Source organism: Cavia porcellus, unplaced genomic scaffold (assembly GCF_034190915.1).
Source record: "Cavia porcellus strain 051 isolate PalLab524CR breed Dunkin Hartley unplaced genomic scaffold, mCavPor4.1 scaffold_32, whole genome shotgun sequence".
NCBI classification, from domain to species: domain Eukaryota; kingdom Metazoa; phylum Chordata; class Mammalia; order Rodentia; family Caviidae; genus Cavia; species Cavia porcellus.
Window position 1 is genome coordinate 16,091,696 of NW_026947515.1, and position 18,468 is coordinate 16,110,163.

General features: G+C 39.7%; 1 protein-coding gene across 15 annotated transcripts in view; it reads left to right on the forward strand.

Moving 5' to 3' along the window:
* Positions 1-18,468, forward strand: part of Bptf (bromodomain PHD finger transcription factor) — a 126,410-nt gene that overhangs the window by 99,106 nt on the left and 8,836 nt on the right. For 9 of the 15 annotated variants that reach the window (XM_063241824.1, XM_063241825.1, XM_063241830.1 and 6 more), the window contains 8 exons: positions 3,717-3,939; positions 4,580-5,532; positions 7,250-7,332; positions 7,554-7,779; positions 12,636-12,973; positions 15,713-15,886; positions 16,601-16,793; positions 17,747-17,831. In XM_063241824.1, the coding sequence (XP_063097894.1) occupies positions 3,717-3,939; positions 4,580-5,532; positions 7,250-7,332; positions 7,554-7,779; positions 12,636-12,973; positions 15,713-15,886; positions 16,601-16,793; positions 17,747-17,831 (2,275 nt within the window). The remainder of the gene's footprint in view (positions 1-3,716; positions 3,940-4,579; positions 5,533-7,249; positions 7,333-7,553; positions 7,780-12,635; positions 12,974-15,712; positions 15,887-16,600; positions 16,794-17,746; positions 17,832-18,468) is intronic. The other 6 variants (XM_063241828.1, XM_063241832.1, XM_063241835.1 and 3 more) reach the window with 3 other exon arrangements.

Genomic DNA, 18,468 nt, shown 5'->3' on the forward strand with positions numbered 1-18,468 from the left:
GCAATCAAGCCCATCCTGGGCAATTTGGCAAGACTTTGTCTCAAAAAAATAAAAACAGGGCCAGAGCTGTTGCTTGGAACAAATGCTCTAGGTTCAAGTTCCAGAATCAAAAGAAACAAAAAATGTACTAATTTTAGATGACTATTTCCCTGAGTCAAACAAGAATACTACCTACAGGCAAGATAAAATAAATCCCACCTAAAAAGTCCTTGGATGGAGTTATACCAGTATAATGCATAATCCTTTTAACCATCCAAATTTTATTAGTTGGCCAGTTTCCATGAGAAAAATAGTATTTAAGTACATTAAGCTGTTTCCTTGCAAAATGCAATATTTTTTATCAAGTCTTTCACTGTTGAGTAATAAATGCAGTTTCTGTCAAAATCTTAAAGAGATTTTTTTTAATGGAACTTCACAAGCTGATTTTTAAATCACATTTTAGATAAAATTTTACACAAAAGTTCAAAGGATCAAGAATAGCTATTAAAGAACAGGATGATTTGTTTCTCTTCTGTGAAACATAACCCAATACCAGAGATACTGTGATGCTTCACAAATGAACACAATGAGGTGCTGAGGGAGGGGCATTTAGAGAAACCAGCGGAAAAGTAGAGTGCAGAAAGGGACCTCTGCTCATGTCACCTATTACATGACAAAGTGGCATTGGAGATCATCGAGGAAAGGACAAACTTTTCAGAAAGGGTACTGGGTCAACTGAATCCATATGAGAAACCATGAAATGGAACCATTGCCTAAGGAGGATAAATGGCAAAAGTATAGTACCTTCAGAGGTTAAGATAGGTTATTTTCATAAACAGAAAACACTAAGCTCAAAGGGAAAGATTTATAAATTCACCTTAATTTAAAATAAAAATTTGAAGTCAGACATGGTGGCACACCCCTATAATCCCAGCATTTGGGAGGCTGAGGCAGGAGGAGTGCTGCAAGTTTGAGGCCAGCCTGCACTACATAGTGAGTTCAAGGCTAGACTGAACTACACAGCAAGACCCTGTTTTAAAACACAAAACAAAAAATTTAAATAAAATTTTCAATTCATTAAACTACATACAATGAAATAGGCAGGGGGGAGAACTTTAATCCAAATATATGAAGAATTAACAAGGAGGGGAAAATCCAAAGTAGGTCAGTAGAAAACTGAACAGACTTGATGTGGAAAAAGGAAATTCAAATGTCCAAAATTCAAAATAACTGCTGATTTTATTAAGAAAGGAAATGCTTAGTAAAACCATGTACCAGGTCTGGGGATTTAGCTCAGTGGCTCAAGCACTTGCCTGGTAAGTGTGATGTTATGAGTTTGATCCCTAGTACCTAAAAAATAAAAATAAAACCATGCCTACCAGGTACAGTAGTACACACCTATCATCCCTGCTACGCAGGGAAATTGTGGCAGGAGGGCAAGTTTTAGTCTACCCAAACTAGACACTGTCTCCAAATTTTTTAAGGGCTGGAAATACAGGTCAAGGATAGAACACTTGTCTAGCATGTGTGAGGCCCTGTGTTCAATCCCTACCACTGCCAAAAAATAACAGCAACAAAAAACATCCTTAAGAGATTAGTCTTAAGTTTAAATCTCCAGCAAAATCAAGAATTAGCATTCAGGGGGAGCAGAATGAACTATAAATACACAGCTGATGGAAATATATAACATGGTGCACCTATTTTGAAAATCTTGGCATTACCTAGTGTAGCTGAAGATGCTCATGCCTCAGGTCTCAGTAGTTCTCCTAGATACATCTGTAGGGAAATCCTTACTTGTAAGGACTGAGATAATGGTGATATAAATGTTTATAGCAGCACTGTTTATAACTCTGAAACTTTAAAAGCAACCCAAATGTCCTTCCACAATCAAGTAAATTGTGGTTCATTCTTATAATAATAACAATAGACTTTGTGCACAGTTGTTCAAAACTGCATGGGAAATTCTCACAAACAAAATAACAAACTGTGACCTGGGTATAATGGCGCACCCCTGAGACTGAGACAGGAGGAGGATCACTGCGAGTTTGAGGCCAGCCTCAGCTGCATAGCAAGTTCAAGGCCATTTTGAAGAGTGAGACCCTATCTCAAAAAACTAAATAAATAAATAAAACACTGAACTAAAGACACATGTAAGACACACACACACATTACAATTCATTTATATAAAATTCAGTACAAAGCTTCATTTTACCTGGGTACATGGGACCAAGCATTAGATACCATTTCCCTTACACTGTGTTCTTTGTGAATGGGCTTTCAGTGGCCCTGTAGAGTTGCAGACCTCAGTTAGAGCCCCATGAGGAATTGCGGTCTGTCATAGAAGAGTGCACAGTGCTCACCTGTGGGGAATGGGAGAGAACTGACATCGGCATGGTTCATTGCATGGGAGCTTCTTGCTTTGTAATTGTTGTTTACATTTAAATTATTCTTCATACTTGTTTTATGTATTTTTGAGCATGAATTTTAAGAAGTGTTTCTAGAAACCAAAAGTAAGTTTGAGAGGCTTGTGAGGATAAGGAGCTCAGAACAGAGACTACATCAGTTTTTCACCCTGGCTGTTTGAGGGTTGTTTTTCTTTTTAGTTCTCTACACAGATCCTGGCAATTAAGCTTACTAGTTAATAATGCACCGAGTAAGGGAAATTTAGCCTGTAGCCAGTGGCCTGTTCTCACAACTCATATTTTAGTATGAACTATTCATACAGCAGATATTACCTGTCTGCTGGCTGGACACTTATTACTGATGAGCTCTAAAGGACAAAAAACTCTCCTTCCCAATATCTGTGAAAGAAAATATAATTCCAAACACGACCAGGAAGTTGCTTTATGGTAGAGAAATGTATTCCACAAACCTGTGTGGGGAAAAAACAGACAAGAAAATGGCACTTTTTTTTCCCCATCACCAAATTTGAGCTCATACATGTTGGAGTGAAGTCTGGAGTCTGATTACTATTCCTGTTTGAAAAATCTATTGGCCAAAAATCACCCTGGGTGTTGGCCCTTCCTGTGAAGGGACTTGACCTGAGCTGTAACCTGAGTTTCTTTCTTTCCTTGCCCTACTAGGACTGTAACCTACTTAGTCAAATACTCTGACACTGAGCTAAACCCTCAGCTTTCTACCCTAAATTACAGTAATATTTGCTCTGCTGTTTCCCTAGGTCTCAAGTCCACTGTGAGAATCAAATGAGGCAATGTATAAGAAGGCGATTTTTAAAATACAAAATAATATGAATATAAGTTGGTTTAAAATCAGAATTTTGTGGAAACTGTAGTCACTGATTTCATTGCTCTTATTTATAGATTGAGAAATGTGGATCTGAAGAGTGGTGTTGCTTATAGATAGATATGGTTCAGAAGCTTAATTTATCCCACCATTCTGGAAAAGACGGCCACATTTGTGTTTGTGTGTGAAAATTGCCATGTCTGTCACCTGATGCAAAGTTTGCAAATAAAAGCTTTCATGAACCAAGGCACCACTGTATCTGTCTGCCCATTTGGAGAACTTGAACTGTAACTGGATTGTTCATGCTTTTTTCCCAGTAAACAACACAGATACTCTTATTTTAGATTATCTGAATTCTTCCTTATGTCAGTCCATGGATAGATGGAGATATATAGAAAGAAAATTTTTTTTCTTTATGAATGGTTTTATTTGAACTATATTTAACTGAAATGTACAAATTGTTGAATACTACATGTTGTGTGTTTTATCTGCAGGGTGGCAATCAGGGTTTGACAGTAGTAATTCAAGGGCAAGGTCAAACTACTGGACAGTTGCAGTTGATACCTCAAGGGGTGACCGTACTCCCAGGGCCAGGGCAGCAGCTCATGCAGGCTGCAATGCCAAATGGTACCGTGCAGCGATTCCTCTTCACTCCACTGGCAACCACAGCCACGGCAGCCAGCAGCACCACCACGACTGTTTCCACCACAGCAGCAGGTAGAACCGTCAGTTGGTTGACGTGCTGAATGTTATTACCTTTCAATGCTTGGAATAAGGTGACCAGTTCTTATCTTTAGGAGAATGTGCCTCAACCCAGTGAGCTTAACAGTTGGCATAGCAAACCTCACAGCATCTTGGTGTTTACACACCTTGTTTCTACATACACCTTATCACCAGTCCTTCCCATTTGTGTGTGTGTGCACATGTGTGTGTGTATATAAAGGCCATCATGGTAACTCTGGTTGCTTCCCCAACCTTCCAGGCACTGATGGGGCTGTGAAGATAATCTCAGGGCAAGTAATCCAGCGCAGCCTGCAGTGGAGAGCTGCGAGTCTAGATCACTTAGTTAGCCACTGGCTGCACTGCAAAGTGAAACTGGATGGTACCAAGGCTCACTTTTAGAGGCTGTGCTTTGCTTTAAAAGCCAGCCCTCTGGAGAGTTAGGAAGTAGACAGTGGGCAACCACGGGCCAGGGCTCCAGCTCTCTCATTCAGGAGAGCAATGAGGTGAGCGTGGCTAAGCGGCCATTTCAGAAGCTTGTACTGAATTCTGAACTTTAGGAAAATTCCTTCAAATTCTTCTTTATCCAGTCTTGTGTTCTAGAATAATAGAATTGGTTTATCTTTCCTTTCCACAGGTTCAGGTGAACAAAAACAGAGTAAATTATCACCCCAGACACAGGTGCAGCAAACCAAACCCCTGCCACCAGATCAGTCATCAAGTGTGAGTCCTGCAGAAGCCCAGCCACAAACTGCTCAGTCTTCAGCGCAGCCCCAGCCCCAACCCCAACCCCAGTCTCAGCCCCAGCCCCAGCCCCAGCCCCAGCCTGAGTCCCCAACTCAGCCTGAAGCTCATACTCGGCCTGAAATTCAGACCCAAACAACTGTTTCACCCCTCGTCCCTTCTGAAGCACAGCCAACCCAAGCACAGTCATCCAACAAACCCCAAGTTGCAGCACAGTGTCAGCCTCAAAGTAATGTCCAAGGACAGTCTCCTGTTCGTGTCCAGAGCCCACCACAGACTCGAATACGTCCATCAACTCCATCCCAAGTGTCTCCTGGACAGCAACCCCAGGTTCAGACTACAACCTCACAACCGATTCCAATTCAGCCACATACATCTCTTCAGATACCTTCCCAAGGCCAGCCACAGTCACAACCCCAGGTACAGTCTTCAACTCAAACTCTTTCATCAGGACAAACGTTAAAGCAAGTTACTGTTTCAGCCCCATCTTGTCCTCAGCTACAAATACAGCAGCCACAGCCCCAAGTCATTGCTGTGCCTCAGCTACAACAAGTCCAGGTTCTGTCTCAGATCCAGTCACAGGTTGTGGCTCAGATACAGGCTCAGCAAGGTGGTGTGCCCCAGCAAATCAAACTTCAGTTGCCTATTCAAATTCAGCAAAGCAGTGCTGTGCAGACTCACCAGATTCAGAATGTGGTTACAGTGCAGGCAGCCAGTGTGCAAGAGCAGTTGCAAAGGGTTCAGCAACTCAGGGATCAGCAGCAAAAGAAGAAACAGCAACAGATAGAAATTAAGCGTGAACACACCCTCCAAGCTTCTAACCAAAGTGAAATCATTCAGAAACAGGTAAAGTGATTAAGTCAAAGCAGCATGTTCAGTAGTTTGAATTATTGTGCTGTGCAATAGACTTAGTGCTTGGTTGTATTAGGTTTCCTAAATGAGACAGTCGTTGATGTTTAAATTCAGAAGCAGCACTGGATGGACCAAAACCACTGAATGACTCCAATGGTTTGAAACTCTTCTCTGGATCTATAGAGGCAAGTGCTTATTAGAAATGTCTAGCTGGGTGTGGTGGCACACTCCTATAATCCCAGCACTTGGAAGGCTGAGGCAGGCGGATTGTTGCAAGTTAGAGACCAACCTGGGCTACAAAGTGAGCCCAAGGCCAGCCTGAACTGCATTGCAAAACCTTGTCTCAAAAAGACAAAAAAAAAAAAAAAAAAACCAAGAAGAAGAAGAAAGAAAGAAACGCCTGAGTGTGGTGATGCATCCCCTATAATCCCAGCACACAGAAGGCTGGGGCAGGAGGAATTGCCACAAGTTCTAGGCTAACCTGGGCCACATAGTGAGTTTGAGGCCAGCCTGAAGTACAAAATGAGACCCTGTCTCAAAAACAAACAACAACCAAAAGAAAAAAAAAGCAATCTGTGTTTTGGGAGAACTGAAATGGGAAGAATGGAGTTTTAAGTACCACTAATACAAAACTCGAAGGTTTTACCAAGTCTTAAAGCCACTTCAGGTGGTCCAGCAGTTAGTTTGAAGTTATTCTCTGTTCCTTAGTTTAATGTATACTAAAACTAAACAAACTGCAGACAGACTAAATTCATTTGCATTTCTATAAAAGTGTTTTAAACATACATTCTTCTGTACCTTAAATAAAAAGTACCATTGTTCAGGGACATCTTTCAGTGGCACTTTATTGAAGTTAGCAAATTCAGATGAATTAGAATTACTATATTAGTACAAAGAACATCCATAAAGCAGCCTATAGCATTCCTGGAGAAAGCTTACTTTTTATTGACAGCATGCTCTGCTCAGGAGGTGTTACCATGTCCTGAACCTGTTTATCCCCCCTGAACTCTATCTATATAACCTCATTAAAACCCCTCTTTTTCTAGTCATACAAGATTATTATAATGATTACATAGGTTATGTATGTGATTTTAAAGATGTGAGGTAACATTCCTATAAAAGTGAAGTAATATATAATGTGTTCACATATGTTTACCCAGCTTTCAGTAGTTTGCAGTCTGTAAATTGAGAATTATTTCAGTACCTTCCTTCCTAATATTTGTAAACAGGGGATGAGGGAGCAACTCTTTAAAAGTAAGGCCTGAGAAGAGAGCGTAACATAAAAACAGCCTTTGGAGCATGATAGTTGGGTGAAAAGTCTGGCTGAATTATTTACTACTGAATCTCAGACATGTTTGTTAATTTCTTTCTTAGTTATTTATAAAATTATAACTATGGTTCAGTATTATAATGAGGAGTAAATAAAATATTGTCAGGTACTTAACATGGTTCCTAAAACATAAGTTTTTTTTTGTTTTTGTTTCTGTTTTGGTACCAGAGCTCGAACTCACAATCTCATGCCTGCCAAGCAGGTGCCTGTGCCACTGAGCTGCGTCCCCAGCCCCATAGCTGCTAGTTTAAGTTCATTTGTTTTAATAATTTAAAAATCTTACCATATATTTGAAAAGCATGTGTGCTCTGATTTCTACTGTTGTTTTCAGTGTGCTAACTCTAGTCAAATGTGCGCTTTTGGATTTGTTCTGTCCTAAAGGTGGTGATGAAGCATAATGCTGTGATAGAACATTTAAAACAGAAAAAGACCTTGACTCCCACTGAAAGAGAAGAAAATCAAAGGTAGGGGAAGCATAGGGCCTTGTATATTGCTCTCTTTAGCCAGCCATGCACAAGAGTTATAAGTTTACATATTTTTGTCTTAATTGGAGTTTGCTAAATAAGAACATTTGGGCATGGGTCGGTCATGATGAGGTTCTGTTGCTGCGTGCAGCGTGGCAGACTCATATATAAACCTTCTGAATGAAACATCAGCATTACATAGGTTGTGTATTTTTCTCTAGGATGATTGTATGTAACCAGGTGATGAAGTATATTTTGGATAAGATAGATAAAGAAGAAAAACAGGCAGCAAAAAAACGAAAGCGTGAAGAGAGTGTGGAACAGAAACGGAGCAAGCAGAATGCTACCAAGCTCTCTGCTCTGCTGTTTAAACACAAAGAGCAGCTCAAAGCTGAAATCCTGAAAAAGAGAGCACTCTTGGACAAAGATCTGCAGATCGAAGTACAGGTAGGAGAGGATTTCCTGTCCCAGGTCCAACGTTTAACAGTCAGTGTTCTTTCCTGCCTTGAATATTTGGTTAAGCCTAAAATTTCAGCCTTTTCCCACTCAGAATTTACATTTGTGTATGTATAGTATTTATGATCTGTGCAAAGTTATCTGGAGCCATGTTTCATAAGTAGGATAAGAAAAGAACTCTGCAAAATAATATTTTTAGTATAAAAAATAAAGCATGCCCACTTAAAAAGACAACACATACACACAAACACACACTTGTAACTGATAGGGCAGCACTGCAAATCTATTGCTTTCTTAGGAAAATTACTTAAAAAATTGAAAGTAGACATCAGTTCATGCATGCTGATACAGCTTTTTGTTTTTTGTTTTTTGTTTTGCCTGTTGCACTCACACAGTAGGAACTGCCATACACTTTTTTTAATCAGTATGTTTTAATCCATGACATTCTCACTAAGCTACATCTCCTTTTTCTTTTTCATTTTGAAACAAGGTCTCACTGTGCTGCCTAGGCAGGACTTAAACTTGCAGTCTTCCTGTCTCACTTTCCAGAGTGCTGGCATTAGTGAGTGCCACTATATCCTGCTAAAACATGGTTTTTAGAGACAGTACAGTGTGTTTCTAAGAGACATTTCATCAGTTTGTGTTCATGTTTTAGAACACTACAGTGTGGTTCCTATTTGATCTGTAATTTCACTTCTAGAAATGTAAAACAGTGAGGCAAGATAATTGAACAAGGCCAATCAGTAAAGTACTAATAATAACAAAAATTTGGTATCAGTCTCAAGTCCATTAAGTGGAGATTGGAACTCTGTGTTTCTTAATAGGATCTCTTTGGGCACTGGGCACTAAATTCCTACAAGCTGCCCTTTCATTTCAGCACGCACAGAGTCTGGTGCCCTCTACACACAGCCCGTCTCTAGGCCGGTGATGGTGAACCTTATAGAGCTTTCGATGATATGGGCAGCCCCCGGCCATACGTGTGCCATAGTTGTCATCACTGCTCTAGGAAGCCCCAGTGCCATGCCCAGCTGGGTGACATACATGGAGTCTCCACAAAATGGACTTCCACCTTCCCAGATAGTATGAAATAATGTTCAGCTTTAAGTTCTTTGGGAGAAATTTCAATGATAAATAGTCCGACCAAAACTAGAGTGGTATGTCCACTCTGTTCATTCAACCAATATTTACTTGGCATTTAATACACATCACACTGTTCCTGCTCCCCAGTCTGCCCAAAGTAGGAAAATATTTGTAGCTTCACCCTTTATATATGAATAAACTGGTCTTACGCATTTGAAGTATTCTTCAAATCAGCTGTTAACTATCATTTTTACATAATTTTAGACTATATTTTGTCATTTTTATATAACTATTCATATTAATGACACTTATATAGAAAAAGAATGTAGTGAGGATGAAAATTTTTAAATTAAGATAATTGCAGGGCTGAAGATTTAGCTCAGTGGCATAAGCGCCTGCCTTGCAAGCGTGCCAGTGTGAGTTCAATCCCCACGACCGATAAATTAAGAAAATGTGTGGTGGGCGAGGGATATAGCATGGTGGCACAGTGCCCACCTGGCAATTGTGAGGTCATGAGTTGGATTCCTGGTGCCAACAAAAGAAAAAGAAAGTGTGTGGTACACACCTATAATCTCACATTTGGGAAGCTGAGGCAGGAGAATTATCATGCATTCAAGTCTGGGCCAGCCTGAACTACATAGCAAGACCTTGTCTAAAAAAAGAAAAGAAATTAAAATGGAAACCTATAATTCCAGCATTAGGAGCCCCATCATCATGAGTTCAAGGCCAGCCTGGATTACATACTTTAAGGTCAGCCTGAACTATTTAGCAGAATCTGGTCTCAAAAATAGGGCTGGGATTTACCTTAGCAGCGTAAGTGCCTACCTGGCAAGCACGAGGTCACGTGTTCAATCCTCTGTGCCCCAAAAAATAAAAAATGAACAACAGGACTGGGAACATAGCTGAGTGTGAAGGCCCCAGCTTCAGGTCCTGTTACTGCCACCACCCTTCCAATTCTTAGTGGTAATGATTTGACTTTGTATTTATAAGATATGTGATTGATTCTTTAGCTATCTAATCTTTCTTTTTTTGTCTTTTTTGTTGTTGTTTTGTTTTGATTTGTTTGTTTTTTACTTCCAAGAAGCAAACTCAGGACCTTGCGCTTGCCAGGCAGGCGCTTATGCTGCTGAGCTATATCCCAGGCCCAAAATGGGCTTTTTAAAAATAGTAGTTTTCTACTTACAGAAAAATGTGGTCTAGAAGGTACAGTATTGTCATATACTTCCCATTCACAGTTTCTCCTGCTGTTAATACCATGTATAACTGTGGCACTTTTGTTAAATTGCTGAACCACAGGCTGGGGATTTAGTTCAGCAGCAGAAGCACCTGCCTGGCAAGCACAAGATCATGAGTTCGATCCCCAGTACCAAAAAAAAAAATTGCTGAACCAGTACTGATGTATTGCTATAACCAAAGTCATTGTTTACATTAAGCTTCACTCTCTACCCTAGTATAAATTTTGTAAATCCATAATCTGCCAGCATAGCATCCGCGGAGCAGTTACACTGTCCACCGAACAGTCTGCATCTTCCGCATCCCCTGTTGTCACCATATGCTTATTTTTCATAAAATTATTCCTTGTTCATTTGTCAATGGAACTGACACCTTCTTGTAGCTCTTTAACCATGTCAGACACCTATGTTACCATTTTTTTTCATCAAGTTATTCTATGAAACTAATTTTATTTGGAGTAAATTCAAGAGTCACGTGTTTCGTTTTGTCTTGTTTTTGGTCTTTTCTCACGTTCTCTTTTCACTTTTTGACTTTTGAGTTTTGCAAATGTATTTTGAGTGAAAAGAGTTTCAGTTTTGCTTTGTTTTTTGAAGCCCCGTTAGCCCAGTCCCTTATCTTGGGGCAGGTGTCAGCACCCAGCTCACACAAATCCCGTTCAGTGCCCTTTACCCTGTGGAATGCTCTGTGAGGTGGCTTGGCTGTCACCTCCTAGTTCTGAATGTGGAGGGTAGATAAGACTTGCAGTTTTAGTATTGCTCAGTTTTATATTCCTTTTCTTTTTTTTTTTTTTTTTTTTTTTTTTTTGGTCTTTTTCATTTTTATCGGTACCAGGGATCAAACTCAGGACTGCCTGCTTGCAAGGCAGGCGCTTATGCCGCTGAGCTAAATCCCCAGCCTCAGTTTTATATTCCTATTCCAGGGGGCTATTTATCTCTTACTCAAATATACGTATGCCTTGCAGTTTGCTCTTCTTTTTTTTTTTTTTTTTTTTTTGAGTCAGTGTCTCACTATGTAGTTCAGCTGGCCTTAAATTCCGGAGAGTCCTCCTGCCTCGGCCTCCTGAGGTGCTGGGCTGCAGGCATGCACTGCTACACCCAACTCGTCTTTTTGCATATTTTACTATCACTAATACATTTTTTACAGGAGAAGGGAGTATCAAAGTGTGTGTACCAATGCACTATCTTTACCTCTTTGTTAATAAAATCCATCTTACAACATTTGTAAACATGTAACATAAATTAAGAAAATGAAACTCATGATTTACTTTCTGGGCTGGGGATTTAGCTCAGCGGCATAAGTGCCTGCCTTGCAAGTGTGTGGTCAAGAGTTCGATTCCTGGTACCAATAAAAAAGAAAAAGACAAAAAAAAAAAAAAAAAAAAAAGAATGATTCCAGTTCAGTGTAGCAGCACCATGGTCAGTGAGATAATTTTTTTTAAGGCAAAAAAAATCAACCCAGGCTTCTGTAAAAACTCTTGAAAGGAAATGTGGACTATTTAAACTATTATTTTTGAGCTATATAATTTTGAAAGGAAAATAATTATGAAATAAACATATCTGAACTATTTTTTATGTTTATCTTGTGGGAATGGATAACTGTCCAAGGTTTTTATTTGCTTGTACCATGTTTGTTCAGGGATGCCAATCCCAGTGGGCTCTTTCTGGGATAATACATTTTGCTTTACTCATTATTTCCAAATGACAAATGAACAAGGAATAATTTTATGAAAAATAAGCATATGGTGACAGCAGGGGATGCGGAAGATGCAGTAAGTTGTGGCAAAAGTGCATCTAAAGGGTATTTCACATGAAAAGGTTGGGGTTTTATTTCAAAACCTATGCTGGGAAAACTGTTTTGGTACCTAGTTCTCCCAACCCTAGCCATTAAGATCTAGACAGAGGATTTAATGAGCAAGTCAGGGCCACTGTCTGATGTGACTGTCAGGCCACATTTTCAATCTGGTGCTTGATTTGTGTTCAGTCTTCCTGTAAGGACAAGAATGAGGGCCAATAGCGCCTGCCTGGTGAGTTCGATTCCTGGTACTGCCAAAAAAAAAAAAAAAGAATGAGGGCCAAAAGGAAGCAGCTGGTGGGTGAGGACACTTGAAATCTCATCCTGAGCAACTGTCGAAACCCCAGGCCAGCACAGGCTCGAGTCAGAAGACGCATTCTTTTTAGACACGTATTTGTCTTTCTGTGCGATCTCCTTTGAAGATGTCCAGCAGCTTTCTAGTTATATAATTTTCATTTTCCACTTTTGATTTTTTAAAAATGTATTCCTGATTGGTTTAAATGGGCTAAAGAAAACTTGGAGTCTGGACGTAGCTTAGTGTTACCTTGTGAGGGCATGCACCTGGCATGCAGGAGTGCCTGTGTTTAATCCCTGGTACCACAAAAATAATGGAGGAAAACTGGTTTGGAGTTAATTACTAAAACTCACATCGGTCTGAACTCGGGAGCTACTTTGGTGAGTAGAAGGCTCCTGCATTTACAGAATCCTAATGATGGTCTTACATTATCTTTCACTGACAACAGGAAGAGCTGAAGAGAGACCTGAAAATGAAAAAAGAGAAGGACATGGTGCAGGCCCTGCAGGCCAGCGCAGTAGCAGCACCCTCCCCACCTCGGGCTGCAGCCTCCGCCCCTCCGGCCCCTCCACCCCCTCCGCCATCCCCCCCCAGTGAGCCTGCCCTGCAGCACGCGGCCCTCCCTGCCTCCCCGCTGCCCGCAGCTTCCCAGAAGAGGAAGCGAGAAGAGGAGAAGGACTCCAGCTCCAAATCCAAGAAGAAGAAAATGATCTCTACTACCTCAAAGGAAACTAAGAAGGACACAAAGCTTTACTGTATTTGTAAAACGCCTTATGATGAATCTAAGTGAGTAGATCTTTTTGAGCTTGAGTTTATTTTTATTTTTAAGTTTAGCTGTTACATTGATACATCGGAAGAAAATGAGTGTATTGTTAATGATATAAATGAAAATAATCTAGTGTGAGGGTGATAATGTTTCCTTTCTTGCATCTCATATTCTTAACCTTGGCAACAGTGAAGTGAAATTTGCTCTCCATATGGTCACGAACTAGTCTTACGTGTCCTCCACTATATTCTTTTTTGTCAGAAACAAGCTTTCTGTTGCTCTTTTGCCTTTTTCTGTCCTTTGGATCAACTCCAAGTCCATCAGTGAAGTGACTGGAGAAGCTGGTATATTACTCTTGAAGCCCAGCACTGAGATTTTCCTTTCTGGGATCTGTAGATCCTGGAATCCATCTGAATTTGGTGCAAGAGGCTTCAAACTAGAATGGTTCCGGGTGGTTTGGTGGTGGTTTCTTTTGTTTGTTTTTCAGGTTTTGCGCTAAGGTACTGCAACCCAGTGTTTTCATCAGAGTTTCCAGCCTTGGGGACAAAACCCAGAAAAACACACAAAAAACCCAACCAGTGTTCCTTTTACTTAATTCTTCTTCAACTATGAAACTCAAAAGCTTGATAAGCATGGCACCTGGAAACTGTTTTTGACAATTGTGACTTGTATTTGGTGATATAAACAATATTGTCAAGACAGTCCATAAATGAAGCTTTACTTACTTAGGTCATCACTATCATTGAACTAAGTATTTAACTTCTATTTTAAGCGTTAAGATGCAGACCAGCTTTAAGTCATAATTAACCACAGTATTTTCTATAGTACTGACAAGTTTGATTGTGTTGTTTTTTTAAATGGTCTTTCAGATTTCCCACTGTCTAATGTCTACTTAAATAGATGCCTAATTGATGCACAAAATAAAATTGTAGTCTCTTAAATGATATTTAAGTGATAACATGAAACTGCGCTGTCTAAAGTAGAATCTGCTTGTAAAGCCAAATGAAACTTTTGTTGGTAGTGCCTGTTTTGTTGAACACAGATTAGTTTAGGCATCTTCATCACTTTTCATTGTCTTACTTCTTTGAAAATTATACATAATATAAAAAGTGGAACCGTATTAACTGATTTTTCCTTTAGTGTGTTACAAGTGTGCCTCACTTAAGCAAAACACAGATTGCTGAAACAAAAGTTACTCTTCTTCCTAAAAAGATCTGCTTGTGGAATTTCTTTGTATAGTAACATTTCTTTGACCCTTTGAAAGTATTTATTCAAATCACGGAAATTAATTTCATATACAACCTTTTTGGAATGCTAGTTTTGTAAAATGAGGTACACCTGTGCTTGTGCTCATTCTGTTGAGATTGCCTCATTAATTTGTGGGTACTTCATATTTTTCGGTTTGTCATTATTAACATTTCAGTGTGTCAGATCCATTTACTCTGTGTTCTTAATGAGAAGGAGTTAGTATTTTTAGGAGGATTTGGAATCCCTCATACCAAACTAGCCTGGTTTGTGAATCTAGTAAGCGTGACTCAAAATTAAAATACAAGTCCTAAACTTCCAGAACACATACCCACCACCCAGAGGAGGCAGCATACAAAGCACTGGTAATCAGATAAATCACAGGACCATGTGTTATTCCCCCACTCTGATGGCACAGGTCAGTTTGTAGCTTGAGGACTACTTCCGTTCTAGGTCTGTGGTGGCAAACCTGTGGCTCACGTGCCACAGCTGGCTGGCTGTTACTGAAAGCTCTGAAAGATTCACAATCACTGCTCTAGGTGAATCTGCCAAAAAACATGTTAGGGCGAAGGGTGCCAGTAGTGTCCCCAAGCCAGTCTGGTTCCCTTGTGAGTCTCCTCTTGCTGTGGTTCTGTGGCATTGCTATGCATTGTGTATCAGCGCTTTTAGATACACTGCATTCGTTACAGAGATATTTCAGAATCTTTCAGGGTTTCAGATAACTGTCTTCACATTGTTCTCCCTGCTATGTATATCTGGTTTTGAATTGAAGCAGTTCCTTTGGGAATCTAGTTTATCAACCAGGCTACTTTCCACATATTATATAATACGTTTTATATTAACCGAAAAACTGACCTGTGTTTGAATCATAATGAGAGATGATCTTTACAGGATTAAATTCCAATTTCTATTTAGAAAACTTGGTAGAGGTAGAAATTGAAGTACTACATGTTCCTCTTAGTTTTCTCCATATCACGTTGTGACCATTTATCTTCTGCACCTGGCTGACCTGCATGTTCCTTGCAGTGTAACTTCTACTCAGTGTCTGCGCTTTGCTTTGATTTCAAATTTAAATTTGATACATTTTCAAACCTATCTAAGAAATAGCCCTGATATTGAAATGGCTTCTGTGGAATAGGTTTGACAGATGTAAGTCTTTGATCCTTTGGCTTTGGTTTTTGTGCCTGTTGCAGTTTTACACACATTCATTAAGAAGAAGACATCATCATCAGTCTGTTGTTTATTTTTTCAAGTTCTAGTATGTTTTTAAAGATCCATATTTCACTAAACAGTATATTTGTTGCAATTGATGTGAGTGACTTTGTTTCCACACTTCGATACAGTGTCAGACACTGCAGTTTGCAGGAGTAGAATGATTGGATTCAGGATGTTTAGCTGACTCATTGCAGAAAGTTACTCTAAAAGAAAGTGAATCAAGGCAGGGAAGAGAGATTTAAGTACCATGCAGCTCAAAATGACAATTACATTGTCATTTTCATTGTGAATACTTTTAGGTTCTATATTGGCTGTGATCTTTGTACTAACTGGTATCATGGAGAATGTGTTGGCATCACAGAAAAGGAGGCTAAGAAAATGGATGTGTACATCTGTAATGATTGTAAACGGGCACAAGAGGGCAGCAGTGAGGAATTGTACTGTATCTGCAGAACACCTTATGATGAGTCACAGTGAGTTCTGATAAGAGCATCATATTTAATAATGGAGGAAGCCAAATTGCTCTGAGTGGTTATTTATTTTAAAATAAAAAGAAAGATATTTTCTGCATATATTATACACTTACATTACAAATTCCTTTCCATTTTTTCTCTTTTTCTCTCTTTACCTCCTCTTCAAAATTTATGTTGCTTCATAGTGAATGCTTGAGATGCAGTGGGGGGAAATGTGGTTTAATGGTAGATTTGATTCTTCAATATTTTAATGTAGAAATTAATGAGATTAAAATAGCCTGACTTGTTTGGATTATCAGTGTTTGAAATGGTGCTTTATTGTAGGTTAGAAAAACTAATTTTGGTACAAGCTCTGAGACTGTTATTAGCTTATAGGATTTTGAACTCCCATTTGATATGGTACTAACTGAAAGATTTTTGACTTCATTTGGTTTTGAGCTTTAAAATCAATGAGATGTTCTATAGTTTTCTTCACATTGGTTTTCCAGTATTACATAGTGCTCTTAGTAAACTGTTACTGCTTATTCTTAACATCAAAAATAGTAAATTAACACATTGCAATGTCAATCTTGAGTATTAAAATAATCATAATAATAAAACTACTTTATATCCCAGGTTTAACAAACTTTCAGTTGCATGTTTTATTTTCAAAAGCAAATAACGAGCGCTGTTGCCTCGCCTGGTGTGGACTCATTGCCATTTCGGATCTTACAGATTTTATATTGGCTGTGACCGGTGTCAGAATTGGTACCATGGGCGCTGCGTTGGCATCTTGCAGAGTGAGGCAGAGCTCATTGACGAGTATGTCTGTCCACAGTGCCAGTCGACAGAGGACGCCATGACAGTGCTCACGCCACTCACGGAGAAAGACTATGAGGGTTTGAAGCGGGTGCTGCGCTCCTTGCAGGTGAGAAACCACTGTGTAGCATTGGAAAATGACGTCAGCCTGCATGACTTTAAAGAAACACTTCTAAGGTTTGAGCTTCCCTTCTTCAAGTGTCTGGTTATTTGCTAACTCTGGCTTTTGGGTTGAAGGACTTGACAAACTGGCCCTCCACATGCCAGGGGCATGAGATGTACCAAGTCCACATTCCACCTCAGCTGTTGTTTATCTTTTTTGTGTGTGTACCAGGGATCGAACACATGACCGCACACTTGCAAAGCAGGCACTTAGGTAACTGAGCTAAATCCTCAGCCCCAGCTGTTGTTTATCTAATGGTCTTAGTTAAAGGACTCAGAGGTATTTTGTTTTGTTTTGTTTTTTAATTTAAACTTTAGTTTCTAAAGATTTTATTTCATGACCATAGATTGGAAGACAGTTTTACTAAATGCTGGTTACTTCCTAATCAGAATCACAGAATTAGAAGAGCTGGGAAGAGACCGAATATTCACATTCCTGCCACCTGTTTACCCAACAGTAATAACCATTCCACTCCGACACCACCTACCACAGCTTTACAGGAGTAATGACATGCCAGCGTCACTCCGAGGCAGATCATCATTCAGAAATCAGAGTATACCTTTCCCAACTCCTAAGCTAGTGGCCCAGCGCCATGCCAGTGTCCTCAGACTTGCCTTAGGGAACCATTGTCACAGAGTGAGAACATCATAGGTGACATGTGACTACAGCAGGAATCACTCATATAGAGAATTTCATCTCTCAAATATAAAACTGAGTTGGCATTTAACAGTCTATCAAGGCTGGGGAAATAGCTCAGCGGCACAAGCAGCTGCCTGGAAAGCTCAAGCTCCTGAGTTCAATTCCCAGTACCAAAAAAAAAAGTTTATAGGATAACTCAGTTGAGAACTGAAATAGTGGTATTTCCACCTAATGGTAATGATACCTGTTTTTTATTATAGGCTCATAAGATGGCCTGGCCTTTCCTTGAGCCAGTAGACCCTAATGATGCACCAGATTATTACGGTGTTATTAAGGAGCCTATGGGTAAGTACTGCCATTGAATATGAAATTATTTTAGCAGTCTCAGGAGGCGAGGTACTTATCATCCATACAATTGGTATATCATGAGAGCCTCTAGAGCAAAGCTGGTGGTAATATAAATTGGTATGATCACTATGAGAGGTAAATTGGGAGTATCACAGTGCGACTGTGCATGCCTTTGAATCATTTGTTAGCATACGTATGTGCATAAGTATGTATTATTTGCAACAGTGTTTGTAACTGCAGAAACATTGGAAATGACATAAATAGCTATCCATAGAGTAGCTGCACCAAATGGGAGACCAAATTTTAACAATAAGATTAGGACACTTCATTTAATCAGCCCCATTAGAGTTGGTTTTGGTTTTTGGTTTTTGGTACTGACGATCGAACTCACGGCCTTACACTTAACCAAGCAAGTGCTTGAATTGCTGAGCGAAACCCCTGGTCCCTAAAGAGATTTTGTTTTGTGTGTGTGTTTTGCTAGTGCTGCCAGCATGGCAGTAAACATCTTTGGTTCATGTATCTACCTGCACTTACTGTTTGCTCAGAAAACATCTCTGGAGTTAGAAGTTGTAGCTTAGAAAAACTTTCAAATTGTACTTCAGTAATCTGAACCAATTTCCACTAGATGTGTGTG